This window comes from Pleurodeles waltl, chromosome 1_1 (assembly GCF_031143425.1).
Source record: "Pleurodeles waltl isolate 20211129_DDA chromosome 1_1, aPleWal1.hap1.20221129, whole genome shotgun sequence".
Taxonomy (NCBI): domain Eukaryota; kingdom Metazoa; phylum Chordata; class Amphibia; order Caudata; family Salamandridae; genus Pleurodeles; species Pleurodeles waltl.
The window spans coordinates 363,856,751-363,870,642 of NC_090436.1; the positions used below are offsets into that span (position 1 = coordinate 363,856,751).

Genomic DNA, 13,892 nt, shown 5'->3' on the forward strand with positions numbered 1-13,892 from the left:
AAGTTCTTGGATGCAGGTTTTGGCTACATCACCAGCGTGACACGTTGGATGATCCCTATACATATAAAACAATGCCTCTTAGCATTTCTTCCGATGAGTACGTGGTATTCAAGGTTGGGGCCAAAAGATGTATTGCAGTACAATGGCTGGGTCCTAGACCCCGGTGATACAGGTATGGAGGAAAAACCCCATGGGATGGGCTGGGATCAAAGAAGCCCATATGAAACGCACTAGGAGAGACAACAGGTTAACCAATGATCTACAGGCATGGGGATTGATGAATCAAACTTAACATTAGTAGCTGAACCCACTACACCTTAATTGGCTACTTAATGTTCTCAGAAACCAGGCCCCTGCCCAACGGTAAATATAACGACTTGGTAGATTATACCCCTGTGTCCAACTGGTGCTCATCATTGTGGGAGGGCTAACTGCTACCCTCACACATGGGTTTGTTTATTGGCCCCCTCAAAGTCAATCTGGATAAGGAAGCTGGGAGGAGGAGAAGGAGAAGGGGGGGTGGGGATTGTGTTGTTTTTTTATTGTTTTTGTTATATTACAAATATGTTCTCAGATCACCATATAGGAGTGACAATTTAGTGTTTGCTGAAGGATTGTTACCTCATGCATGCTGTACGAATTATGCCAGAGGGAGGGAAGGGAGACAGGTAAGTACAAACCATGACTTTTGATGTTAATCATGTGCGCCTTCCAATGTTTATGGACTGCTGTTTGTACATCTTAAATGCTAATAAAAACACATTAAAAAAAAATAACTTTCTCTTGTTGCTTTCTGTCTTACCTTCAGGGACATCCTTCCAATGTAACATAGTCTCACCAACTTTTTAAAGCAGCATTTTGGCAGCACAGAGCAATATATGAATAACCAAGATAATTCTGTGCCAAGAAAGCCTACATTTTGGTCAAACACTTGTCATGTGCAACAGGTAACCAAGGCTATCAGAGTACATACCTTGTGCCCTTGATGCTTCCCATACTCTTTGCAAACACAGCACATAAGAGGATTGGCTTGGCAAGCATCTTCCAAACAAACAAATTCAATGGCGTGTACTTGGTGCTGGCAACATAAGGTCTTCTCATGTGGCTTATCGGCCAGAGGCACACGCCGATGTTTTGCAAGTGTCTTTGTAGAGTGAGTGAGTTGAGAACATTCTGAACAGAGGTGAGTAGCACAGACTGTGCAATACATGGAAGCCACATGTGCTTCATCCTCGTCACAACGTATTATGCTCTGCAAGTAATAGGAAATGAAGACATGAGTTTCAACAAGAAACAAATATAAGTAAAACCCTAGTTAAGATGAAGTAAATAAGATACAATATCGGTAAAGAACAATTTGAATTAAGAGTGTGTAAAAAAGTAAAGTATCAGTTACATCATGTTTACAGACTTGCACATTTCTTGAAATCTGTGAAAGATAACCAATTCAAAAAGGGTTATCGGATTGATTTGTCAGCTTCTATATTTTACTTAAACATGTATACTTTTTACATGAAAATTCCTTAAAATATACAGGTTGCACATGCAAATTAAGATGGTATTACTGTTACCAGTAATAATGTGGACCATGGGAGATCTCTCTATAGAAGAATAACAATATGAACAATTGCTCGACATCCTAGAACAGACAATACTGTGCAACCAATAGAAGAGTTCATTGTAAGGAACCACTGAACCACTCTCCATTCCAGGAAGTGGTCAAGAAATTATTTATCAAAATCTTACAACCATTAGATGACTAGCCACAAACCTGAAATGAGCAAGATTTGAGAGAATGCTGAAAAAAACCTTACAACCGTATTTGACTCTACATGTCATCACGTCAACTCATGGCCATGTACTTGCATTTAGTAGTTTTTCTAAGTGAAGCAGGTATTTGTGAGCTGCTTTTTCAAGCTAACTACGCCAGTACTGGTACTGTAATTCGTAGTGTCTCTGTCTAAAGATAAGCCTCTGGCCTCCATAGACATTGTGACGTTTTTCCACTTTAGTTGTGTCCATAGCCTCTGTGGATAGACTGCAAATAAATCAACAACACCCTTTGGCGAGTCCCAAAACCACAAAGGTCCTTCCTTAACCTTGCTCTTATTTGAACATCTCTGGACAGATCAAGTAGTCATGACAGGAGTAGAAGTTACATTAACAAAGTGTAGCAAAATATATGAGACACAGGAGACACACTTAACTTAAACATAACAAATAAATCAGGCATCAATCCTCAACAGCAAGCCAAAAAGCCAATCCCTGAACAATGCACACACGTTATATCATTTACACAAGGGCCTCAGGTGCCAACAAGAGGTGAAAGGCAAAAGAGGTGAAAGGCAGCTTAACTGGTTAAAAGGTCAACATCACTCTCCTACCTGAGGAATAAGCTAAAGATCCTGCTTGTCAAAACACCTTGTTCAGAAGAGACTACTCTGATAGCTCACCACACATGGATGCCAACAAAGACAACGGCCCCTCGGTCCCAAATTGGTAAGCATGTTTTACTAGTCCTTGCTCTGAAACTCTTGTTCTATTGGACAGCACTTCACTACTGGGTGGCTAGGATTGTTCTACTTAAATAGCCATACATAAACGCAAAGATGAGTCTCCCAGTAGCCAGGTAAACCAAAGAATATACTTTTACACAAACCACATTAAAAACGTATAGGTTATTCAACGAGAATTACACTCCAAACCTTCAAAATGGAGAAGAACTTCAAAAGAGCATAAAGAAAAGAGTTATATCTGTCATAGCCCCCAAAGCAATGTCAGTAAAACATTGATGGAAACAAGGATGACATTTAAGAAAACAGTGAAAAAAATAAGGTACAACTAATCGCTATAGTTAATCAGATAACCAAGGCTTTAAAACCAAGAGAGGGAAAGCCTACTTTTGAATACACTATTTTCAATGTAATGGAGAACAGGCCTTCCAGCAGACCAGTAGGAAAGATATTTGACTAAGTCTCAAATGACACCAACATCAACAGTTTGTCACAAATTCTCTCCAATCTAAGGAATACTTCTATGAATAATAGCCTCAAGTGATTTGCTACAGAGTTAAATAAAATCAATATGCAAACCCAAGCAATCACTGTCCCACTTTAATCAATAAAGAGACACATATCAATATTACCCTACTCGGCATCTACAAATTGGTTACAAAAGCCTTGCGTAACTGGGGGAATGACAAGCATTAAAAATCCTACAGGGCATACTACATTACTACCATAAGGAGACACCGAAGGCAAAATGTTGCAAGTCTATGAAAGTTTCAGAAAGGCCTTACTAAAATCTGGAGGCGGTCAGAAGTACTGTTTTTGGCTTTTAAGTCCACCCATGCACAGTCCAAGTGCACATTAAACAGCCCAGAATTGGGAATACCTGTGCAGACCATACTGCAGGAAGTTTAACTCTCCTAATTATTAACTTCTCCAGGGCAAGTGGTAACTGGGACCAGGGGCAGAGGGTCATGGTGGGGGTAGGATGGCTCCCACTGCGATGCCTCACCTTTAGGAATCACGAGGGGCGCTCCAAGGCGTCACTGGTGTCATTGTGGGGTTCGGTCTCCCTGATTCTCTGCCTCCAACAGAAAGCTATGCTATTTACCGCTGGCACTGCAACTGTGGAGAGGAAGGCTGGAGGTGTTATGGAGCTGCCTAAAGTTACTGTCTTCTTCTCTGGGCATTTTCCTCTGGCCTAGGATGCATGCAGTGCAGGCTGGGGAGCTCTGGCTGCTCTTTTACTCCAACCCGCTCACTCATTCACAGCTGGGTATGGGTCGGCTCTCATTCTCGGGCCCCTTTGCTGTGAGACTGGTGGTTAAATGAGGTGGGGGTCTGGTTGCCTGGGGCAGGATCTGGTGAGTCTGAATAGATTGTTGCCTGCTCCCTCTTTGTTACCAGGCCGGTTGGGCAGCGGTCAGGCTGTGTCTCTGCCCATATCCCTGTCCTGTCAAAGAATTTGCCCACCATAGAATCAGGTCCGGAATTACCAGTACTGATATTACCAGGTCCAGTTTTTGCATGGAAGTAAGGGCCAGATGTAGCAAAATCCGATTTTGCGACTTGCAAATTGCAAGTCTGAGCGACTCGCAATTTGCAAGTTGCAAAATCGGATGCAGAATGGTGTCTCAGACACCTTCTGCAACTCGCTATGGGGTCGCAAAGACCCACCTCATCAATATTTATGAAGTGGGTCGCATTTTGCGACCCCATAGCGAGTCCCTGCACTCACAGGGATGGTGGCCTGCTGAAGTAAGCAGACCTCCATGTCTGTGACTGCTTTTTAAAAAAAGCAGTTTTTTTCTTTCATTTTGCAGCCGGTTTTCCTTAAAGGAAAACGAGTTGCAAAATGAAAACAATACCAAAACCATTTGGTTTCGTTTTTTCAGAGCAGGCAGTGGTCCATAGGACCACTGCCTGCTCTGAAAAAATATTTTTGGCGACATTCACAAAGGTGGTGGTAACTGCGAGTTGCTTTGCGACCGCATTCGCGGTCACAAAGCAATTCTGAATTGCGATGCGAGTCGCAAATAGGAAGGGAACACCCCTTACTATTTGCGAGTCGCATTCACAAATTGTGAGTCGGTACCGACTCGCAATTTGTGAATGAGCATCGCGTTTGGCCGTTTGCATGGCGCAAAATGCGATTTTCGCAGTTTGCACCATGCAAACGGCTACCTACATCTGGCCCTAAGTTTCTTGAGTCTGGAAATACTGGTCCCCTAGGAATCAGATGACTCATTATTTCACTTAAAGATACTGCTCCGCCTGACTCCTAATCAGGACGTAAGTGGTAAAAATGAATTGTACACCCTCTTCTGGAAGGTTAAGGAAGTAAAGCTGATGTGTATATATTTAATAATTACAACCAACAATTAAAATAATAGTGCTCATCAACATTTGTCCAGCAAACTTTAGAGACTCAGACTTCTAAACTGTGACTAGTTGGACAACATTTTAAAACACTGCTCCCCCTCATCCTCATGCTATCCTGCTCTTATTGTGACAAACTAAGAAATTTTTATAAATGCATTCAACCATCATTTAACAGTCATATGTATTTCCACCAATCAACTGCACGTCTAAAAGTCAAACGCAAATCTTTCTGGCAGTATTTATATGTACTGTAGCCCATTCAAAATTTAGAAAAATACAGTAATTTCTCACACATCAACATTATGAAAACACACATATATATATACATATATACATATATATATATATATATATATATATATATACACCCAGCAAACTTCCTTATCTGTATTATGGTAATGAGCACATCAGATTCCTTAAGCAGCCTCATAATGGCCATGCCTTCAGCAGAGCTCCCAGGTGAATACATACAATGTTATATACTCAATGTGTATGTTGCCAATAATTTCACATACCAACTTATATTCACTTAGTCCCTTCTCTACATGTTTCCAATTAAAATTGCTGTTGTGCTTGAGTGTCACCACTTGACTTCTCCCTATATAAAACCTTTGTGAGAAATATTCTTAATCCTAAAAAAGAACATATTCACTCCTTGATGAAGAGATGGTCCAAAAAGATATTACTATGTATGGAATTGTGGTCCCAACACTGTTAAACTATCAGAAATTGCTAAAATTCTTTGAACTTCATAAACTACCAAACATCCCTACAACTACCAGAAGTTAGGGTGAAGACAGAAAAGGTAGCGGATGGTTCGAAACTCGCATCTGGTTTAAATTTCGCTCAAACTCATGTAATACTTGCTTTTGATGTCTTAAGCATTCGATGTTTTGAACTTTTGGATTGGACACTCCAAACATGTGGATAAATCCAAGAATGCAGTCTTTCCCATAGCTGTATTATGTGACAATTGACAAAACCACTGAATAAACCAATTTTATAAGAGCTATTTAGTGACTTTTGCCTGTGGTGTTCCAAGATTATTCTTGTGTTAAATGCTGTAGAAACTGAAACAACTGTATCGCAAAGAGATTCTGACAGTCAAACTGCCTTGAGAAACGTGCCACAATGCTGAACAGTCATACTTATGCAATCACAGGCGCTAAGAACAACCATCTCAAATAAGATATAGATAAGTGTCTGGTGAATTAATTTGGAATTAAAAATCTCTGTGGTTTATCCAATATCTTTATTTTAAAGTAGAATGAATCACAAAGGGCATGTAGCAATAAGCTCTTAATAATAATAATAAATTATTAAAAACAGTATCTCCTCCCTTGGAGTTCTATATTTCCAGATCAGGTCAGGTTGCTTTGCTCCAGTTTACACACAGTTGAACCAGGGGGCTGAGGGCTTTGATTCTCTTTACATGTTTGGCATGGAGGCCAAAGTAAAACAGTTTTACTGACATCATCTATTTTATGAATAGCACATATGGACCATCTGACTTTGTAAAGCAGCAACAGCATATTCATTTATCTGTTATAAAATATTTATTTCAGTCATTGGTAGAGAGAGGTACATGCAGCATCAGCAGAATTTTAAAAAAAAGTTCCACTGGGATATTCAATGTTTCCTTGCCATTGTCAAATTTTACTACAACCTTCCCCAAAATATATCCTTGGCAATTGTAAAATAAGCTGGTGACTTACAGTAGACTGGATAATATTTTTTTTTACTAAAAAAAAAGGTGATATGACTTGTTTTTACTCCTGCAGAGTTTCCATCTTGATATGGAGAAAATGTTTCAGTTAAAGCCCACACAGCCCATTGGTGCAATTCTATTGTGAGGCAACCAACCTCAGTGGAGAGTCATTTTGTGGAATAATTTTCTTAAGTATCTTTCTCAGAAGCTAGAAAATTACACACTGCCATACAAATTACTTTTTTTAATGAACACCAACACTACTTAATAGGTTCAAACTGTGATTTTGGAGAGTAAAGAGGATTAAAATTCTGAAAATCAGTCTGGTTTCTTAATCTATCTCAACATGGGCGGCTATGTTTTTTCGGAATATAATGTGGATGCCTTCTTCTGTTTAACTGATGCTTATTTTATAAAAAAATAAATAAATTTAAAAAATTCAGCCTCATCATATTTAACTGTACAGTCGCACCAAAATGTGAGAGCCATTAGGTGTCATTCAGTACACTCTTAACAGTTAAGCGTGCCATCCCTGGACAGTACATTAACAGCTCACCAAGGAGTAGGTATTTATTCATTCAGGGGACCTTGGACAAACAATTTTACGCTTGTTTAGCTCGTTCCTTCTAAAATCAAGAGTATTTGTCAACCGGACTGCAGCATTTTCTGGAATGGTTGTACTGAAATTCTAATAGAGATCAAAACTGTTAAGCAAGTGTAACGTAACTTAATCTGAAAAGAGTGTAGATCCAAAAGTGAATTACAATGGCTAACAATTTTAGAGATCTGCAAATTGGAACAATCTATAGAGATTTTGGTACTTTACTAATCAGACATATGAGAACCTCTAATGAACAAACACTGGCGAAGTCAACAGGTCTCATCTTTAGGCTGCTAACGCAGATGCTTTGGCTTTATCATTGATTTTTGCCAATGTTATTCAGCATAAACAAAAAGGGGGAAAATTATTTTAGCTGATGATGTGTAGCATGGGGGGGGAGTGAATTTTAAAAAAAACAGCTAAAAAGGTAGAGGACATAAGAATTCGGCTTAGGTGAAAAGATCTTGCAGAACCAAGTGGAGGAAGTGTACTTCCCTTGGGCTTGGCTGTGAAGGAAGTAGCACTTCGGGAACATATGCTGAGACACTTCTGCCACAGCCTGGCAACTATCAAGGACAAGCACCACTCTCCCAAATGCAAAGGCAGGCCCTCAAAGCTTTTGGAGGTTAATTCTTGTCCAGTGCATAGAACATCTTAAAGCAGAGGACTACTCATCTTGACAGAGTTCTTACGCACCCCCTTCCCTTTATACACACCGGAAGAACCCACAAAAACACTGGTGGAGTGATCAACTGCCAGGCATGAAAGGCGGTCACAACTTTAAGCAAGGGAGCCGCACGAGTTTTCAGCACCAAAGGCCAGGAAAAAAATAGTGTACGGTGATAGCACTGAAAGTACCACAGTTCACTCATGGAACAAGCTCATGTGCTCACAATGAGGAAGGTAGTCTTCAAGGTCAGGAGACGTAGCGAGCTGCTTTGCTCCAAAAGGGCCTATACATGAGAAAAGTCAAGGTCAAATTAAGGTCCCACTGTGGTATCATTAACAGTTGGAAGGAAAATTGTGCGCCAAACCTTTAATAAACCTCCTCACAAATGATTTAAACTAGGATGGACTGTCCAGCAAATCTGGAAAGGCAGACAAGTAATCTTTTACAGTATCCAATGCAAGGCCTAGCTAGGCTGAGGACAAAACAAACAAAAGGACGTCCGACAGCTTAGTCTGTAAGGGTTCCCATCTGGAGATGAGAAGGACAACAATCACTTCACAGAGAAAATCAAAAGCAGTCATTTGTTGCTACTAAATCTCAAAAAATTGAAATTGCAGAGATTTGAGCTGAGACCCCCGTCCTGCTGCTCTAATTTGTGACCTTGACCTTTTAGGTAGTAAAAAGAGAACACTGCGTAGAATAGGGAGGTGGGACGGCAGTGAGGAATCTGCAATCGGACAGAGCATCCACCAGAAAGAGAGTTACCAAAGATAAGCATCTTTTTCTTCTGATGGATACTCCTAAACACAGATTCCTCACCTTTACAAAAGATACCAAACAGCACCTCTCAAGGTGGAGGGTCTGTGGAGAAGGCTCAGACCAAGAAGCATTGCAGGATCGAATGGGCAATATGCTCTGCCCGTTGGACCTGGTTGTCAAGGCAGTAGTGATTCATAAACATGTGCACCAGTGCTCACATCATTTACTGGCAGATGTCAAGGACAGGGGCTCCATTTAAAAATGCACTGGTGGTCTGCATTTTCTTTTCCCCAGAAAACCCCACAAAAATCTGATCATCCATGAGAACCTGTACCAGCTTCCCTTTGTAGACAGTAGGAAGGTCTTCAAATTCAGGCAAATGGCCCACAGTTCCAACATACTGAAGTGTAGGCTGTTTTCTATCTCCATCTTTTCGAGATGACTTCCCCAACCACACAGTGACACATCTGTCACCACCGTCAGCTCTGGGTGGGGCAGGGAGAGGGGTTTGCTGCTGGACCAACTGCAGTTGAGCAGCCTTCATCGCAAATCTCTGCAGAAAACTGGATGAAATCAGACAGGTTTCCTTGGTGCAGGCCCAAAGACTTCAGATTCAACTGCAGAGCTATGCCACCTGGTATGATCGATCAGCAGGTTGCTGGAGGCTAATAGGCCATGAAGCTTCAGAATCACTTACTAAAATCCAGGACCAAGGTCGAAACATCAGAATCACAGCCAAAAGGTCCTGGGCTCATTGTGACCGAAGGAATGCAATGAACTGCACCTATATAAGACAGCTACTATGAAAGGAAAGTTCTGGGAAGAACCCAGGTGCGACTTCAGCATGTTGACCGATAATCCAACGATGTCAGAAAGTTCGCTATTGTCTGAAAATGGCCCCAGACTGACTGTGGCAAACCCACAATCAACAGCCAGTCATTAAGGTAGGGGAAAAGTGGTGTTGGAGTGAAGAAGGGTGGCAACCACCACAATCATTTACACAGGAGCACTGGAAAGCCAGAAGGGCAAGACAGCAAATTTAAAACACTCATGGCCTCTCTGGAACCCTGGGTACTGTCTGTGAAACTGCAGGTTTGGTATATGAAAATAAGTGTCCTGCAGGTCCAAAAGTAGCAACCATTCACCAGGATCCAGAGTACACACACTGGGCCAGTGTGAGTCATTTGAATCTGTCCTTCCGCAGGAAGGCATTAAGATGGGGAAGATCTAAAATAGGACGGAGGTTTCACTCCTCCTTCAGCATAAGGTAAGATCAAGAGTAACAACCTGACTTATTTCTGAGGCCAACACCTTCTCAATGGCACCTTTGAACAGTAGCCAGCACCTCTTGCAGTAAGATGGATAAAGCAATGGAAGGGCATAGCCCCACTGGACGATCTGGATGGGCCCATTGAGGTAGTGCAATAGACTGTCACCCTATCTGGAAATGGTGGATCTTGTCTCCCACAGGGTGGCTGTGTGGCATAAAGCGCAAACTAAAGCAGCTCGGAAGCATAGACATCGGAGGATGGAGAATGGTAAGATCAATGCTCCTGATGACCTGCATCTTGCCCGTCTGATCCCTGTACCTGGTCACAAAAGAGCTGGGGTGACTGGAACAGGGGCAAGACCGTTTGGTGATGCCTTTATGCCAAACCTTTGGAGTAGCCTCAAATGGCTGAAATTGATGAGGCAAGGGTCAAAAGGCCCAAAGATTGGACCATTGCCTGGCTTTCCTTGAAGCACTCAAGGACGGATAATGCTTTTACACCAAAACCACATGATCCATCAATGCCTGCACATTGCCAGAAAAGCCTATGGATCTCATCCATGAGTGGTGACAGAGCAATAGACTAGTGCCGACTGCTCACCCAAAACAAATGTATAATGGAACAACAAATGCTGGAACCACGCATGTCTGAACAACGCGATCGGAACAACGACCTCGTTGTTACCACAAATTTGTTTACCACGCATGCCTTTACAAGGGTTTTTCGTTGTAAAAGCATGCCTAGTAAAGGCATGTGTGAGAACAGCATGCGTGGTTTTAGCATGCAACCACCCCCACCTGTCCTAAGGCCCAGAAGTACCCCATCCCTAATACTAAAACTACCCCAACCCAGACCCCCACCCCTAAAAGAAAACTACCCCCAATACCTCCCACCCACCAGGAGCCCTAAACCCTTCCCCGGCCTCATCCACCCACCCTAAAAACAACCGACCCCCCCATCCTGCCCCTAAAAACAAAACTACCCTGATCCCCCACAAATCAAACTACCTCGACCCCCCCACCCCCAAAAACGAAATAACCCGACCCCCTGCCCCTCAAAAAACCAAACTACCCGACCCACCCATCCCCCAAAAAAACAAAGTACCCCGACCCTCCCACCCCCAAAAAAACCACAGTACCCTGATGCTCCCACCACCTCAGCCCCAAAAAACCAAAGTACCCCGAACCCCCACCCCCAAAAACCAAAGTACCCCGATCCCCTCACCCCCAAAAAAGACTACCCCGACCCCCTACCCCCAAAAACCCCAACCCTAAAAACAGAACTGCCCGATCCCCCAGTTGTCACCTGCCTGTTCACTGGGCAAGAGCAAGGTTTAGAACAGGGGCCTCCAACCTTTGCTTTAGAGAGAGCTACTTCTATTCACTGAAATCCGTTGTAATCTACTGTCTAATAAAGGATTCAATAAATTTGCACAGGGGCCTTAAACTCTGACCCTAGAGTGGCCAAATGCTGCTACAGGGAGCATACAACATTAAATGCAGAGATGCTGTATTGCAAAAGGTTTACGACTGGGGTCTTAATGGATCAGTTTTGTCCCTGTGCCCTTCAGACAGCGAAAGGAAGAAAAAGAGAGAAATAGAGAGAAAGAGACAGAATGTGAGAAAAAAAGGAGAAGATGAGATAAGAGGAACGGGGCGAGACAGAAAGGGAAGGATGACAGAATGAGGGGAGAAAAATAAAATCAAGCGATAACAAAAAGGTTCAAAGGAAGCAAAGAAAGAACAAAAGAATGAGAAAAAAACAGAATGGAGAAAAATAAAAGATGAAGGAAAAATAAATTGAGAAGAAAATGATAAAAAAAGAAATGGTGAAATAAATTAAGAAAAGAAGAAAAAGCAAGAAAACAGGAAGAAGTAGAAAAATCGACAAAAAAGGAAAGTCTGGACCTCCTTTGAAAGGAACAACAAGAAAGGAACTGAATGAGAAGAGAACCTTATGAGGAATTGGTCTCGAGAACGGGAATGGGTCCCTCATCCTCTACCTAAAGCAGGAAAGGCGCTCGATTGGCTTCTTTGAATGCTCAGTGACTCACCTTGAACCACCTTCAGGTGCATGCGGGCACATTCCTTACATGACCTGGAGTCATGTCCCGAGACCAAACAGCAAAGGCACACCTTGTGCTGTCTATCTATCTCTGATATATGTTTTCAACAGTCATGGATTGGTTTGACACATGTAGTTTTAGGTGGGGACATTGTTCCCTTGCACACTGGAATTTAGTTTGAAAAACTATTTGAATCGAGAAAAAATGAAGCACCAGATATGCTTTCTAAGGTGAGGCAAGGAAGGAACTGAGGTGAGTGTGCAGAGGTGGTGCTTGTATGCGGCTCCGCTCTGTTACCTCTGGGGCAGAAAGATGTCGATGAGCCACCTGGAAGAGCAGAGGAGTAATGTTGAGAAAATGTCTGGGAAGTCTGCGCCTGGTGATATTCTAAAAGGTGAGCAACCTGTGGTTAAAAGCACCCATCAGAAGGCCCTGACGATTCAGTTCATGGTATCCAAGCATTCACAGATAAGACACTTGGCTGTGTCCTTCCAGTCATGGAGCACCTGAATCAAAGAGGCCTCAAGGTCCCCCAGAACAGCTGGCAAGAACTTGTTGGCCATGTCCCAAAGAGTATATGTGTAAGCAAATGCCTCTTTTTCTATGATCACCCCAAAGTTTTCCACTCAGAGTGCATAGAGGCCTGGTAATCAGACTGCAGTGCCAGTGCCCTGACCCTTAAAGTTTATGTTTGAGTGGCCTACACCCAATAGGCAAAGGCTAACTTTCTTTGAAGTCCATAGTATAAGGTACCTGAAGTACCCAGGGACAGGAGCACATGTTGTGCCACCCTGAGGGAGGCAAGGTAAAATATGGTTCCCAGTCTAAACTACAAACTGGAAGGGCAGGTTAGCTGCTAACACAACTTTGCCATTTTAGGCAATGGCAAAGCCCAAACTCGCCTTTAAACGTGTGTAGGTCACCCCTACAGCAGGCATATCGAGTCCAAAGCCTAGGTGTTACATTTTAGAAAAGTAAAATATGTGATTATCATGGTCCAGCAGCGAAAACCCGAAATTGTTGTTTTGGCTACAAGAGAGATAGGGAGCCCCATTGGCAAGTACAGAGTTACCCTCTTGACGTCTGAGCTGTGCTAACTTCTGAATGGGATTACCAAAGTTGGTGGTTCAAGGTATCAAACAAACTGTTACATTAAGTCCGACTTGAAGTCAAAGTCGAAATTAACATAGCTTGTTGCTATATACAACTTTTAGAAAGTTTCTACTCTGTCACCCAAGGTTTCCAGTGGCCATTTACTGAGGCTGGTCACGAGACACCTTCTGCTTGCCTGGGGAGATGTGTAATTCACTCCCAATACAGGTAACAATAGAGATCTGCCATTAGAGAACGTGTTACCTCCTGCTAGAAGGAAACCACACAGGTTATTAGCCCAAAAGGCGAGCTTCAAAGGGGAAACCGCCCATGCAGGGCAAATGTTAGAGGGGCTGATCTTTTGTTCAGGTAGACAGGTTGGTGTTGGGTACAGAGAGGGGAAATACTGGCCTAACTGGTTTTCCCATTGGCGTGTAGTTCACAAGTAACCACATCTCTAGGGTGAGCTAATGAGCTCGAGGGCGAGAGAGGAGCTCTGCCATCATAAAAGTGAACAGAATGGAGCCTTCTGGGATGGCTGGATGCCACACTTCATTGGAAGTTGTCATCATGCGGGAGGAAATCTATTAGCCCACTGGCTAGTGACAGCAACCTGCCCTGAAGACACTTTTTGGCCATAAAAGGGACACATCTGCCACCCAAAACTCAGCTCTTGCTTGACTAGAAGATGCTGCACAGAAGTCGGACTGAACATGATGCTTTTGGGCTAGTGCGGGAAAGGCCTGTGCTTACTGCTGTGTCTTGCTCGTGGAGAAGTCGGCCCGAGCCCATCTTGAAGCAGAGACTCCAAGAGTCAGTTGCTGACTCCTGTTCACA

The 13,892-nt window shown here is 42.8% G+C and overlaps 1 protein-coding gene across 1 annotated transcript in view; it reads right to left on the minus strand.

The window, feature by feature from the left end:
- TRIM23 (tripartite motif containing 23) overlaps positions 1 to 13,892 on the minus strand; it is a 331,702-nt gene that overhangs the window by 259,632 nt on the left and 58,178 nt on the right. Inside the window, exon 4 of the mRNA XM_069222783.1 lies at positions 974 to 1,252. Within this exon, the coding sequence (XP_069078884.1) occupies positions 974 to 1,252 (279 nt within the window). The remainder of the gene's footprint in view (positions 1 to 973; positions 1,253 to 13,892) is intronic.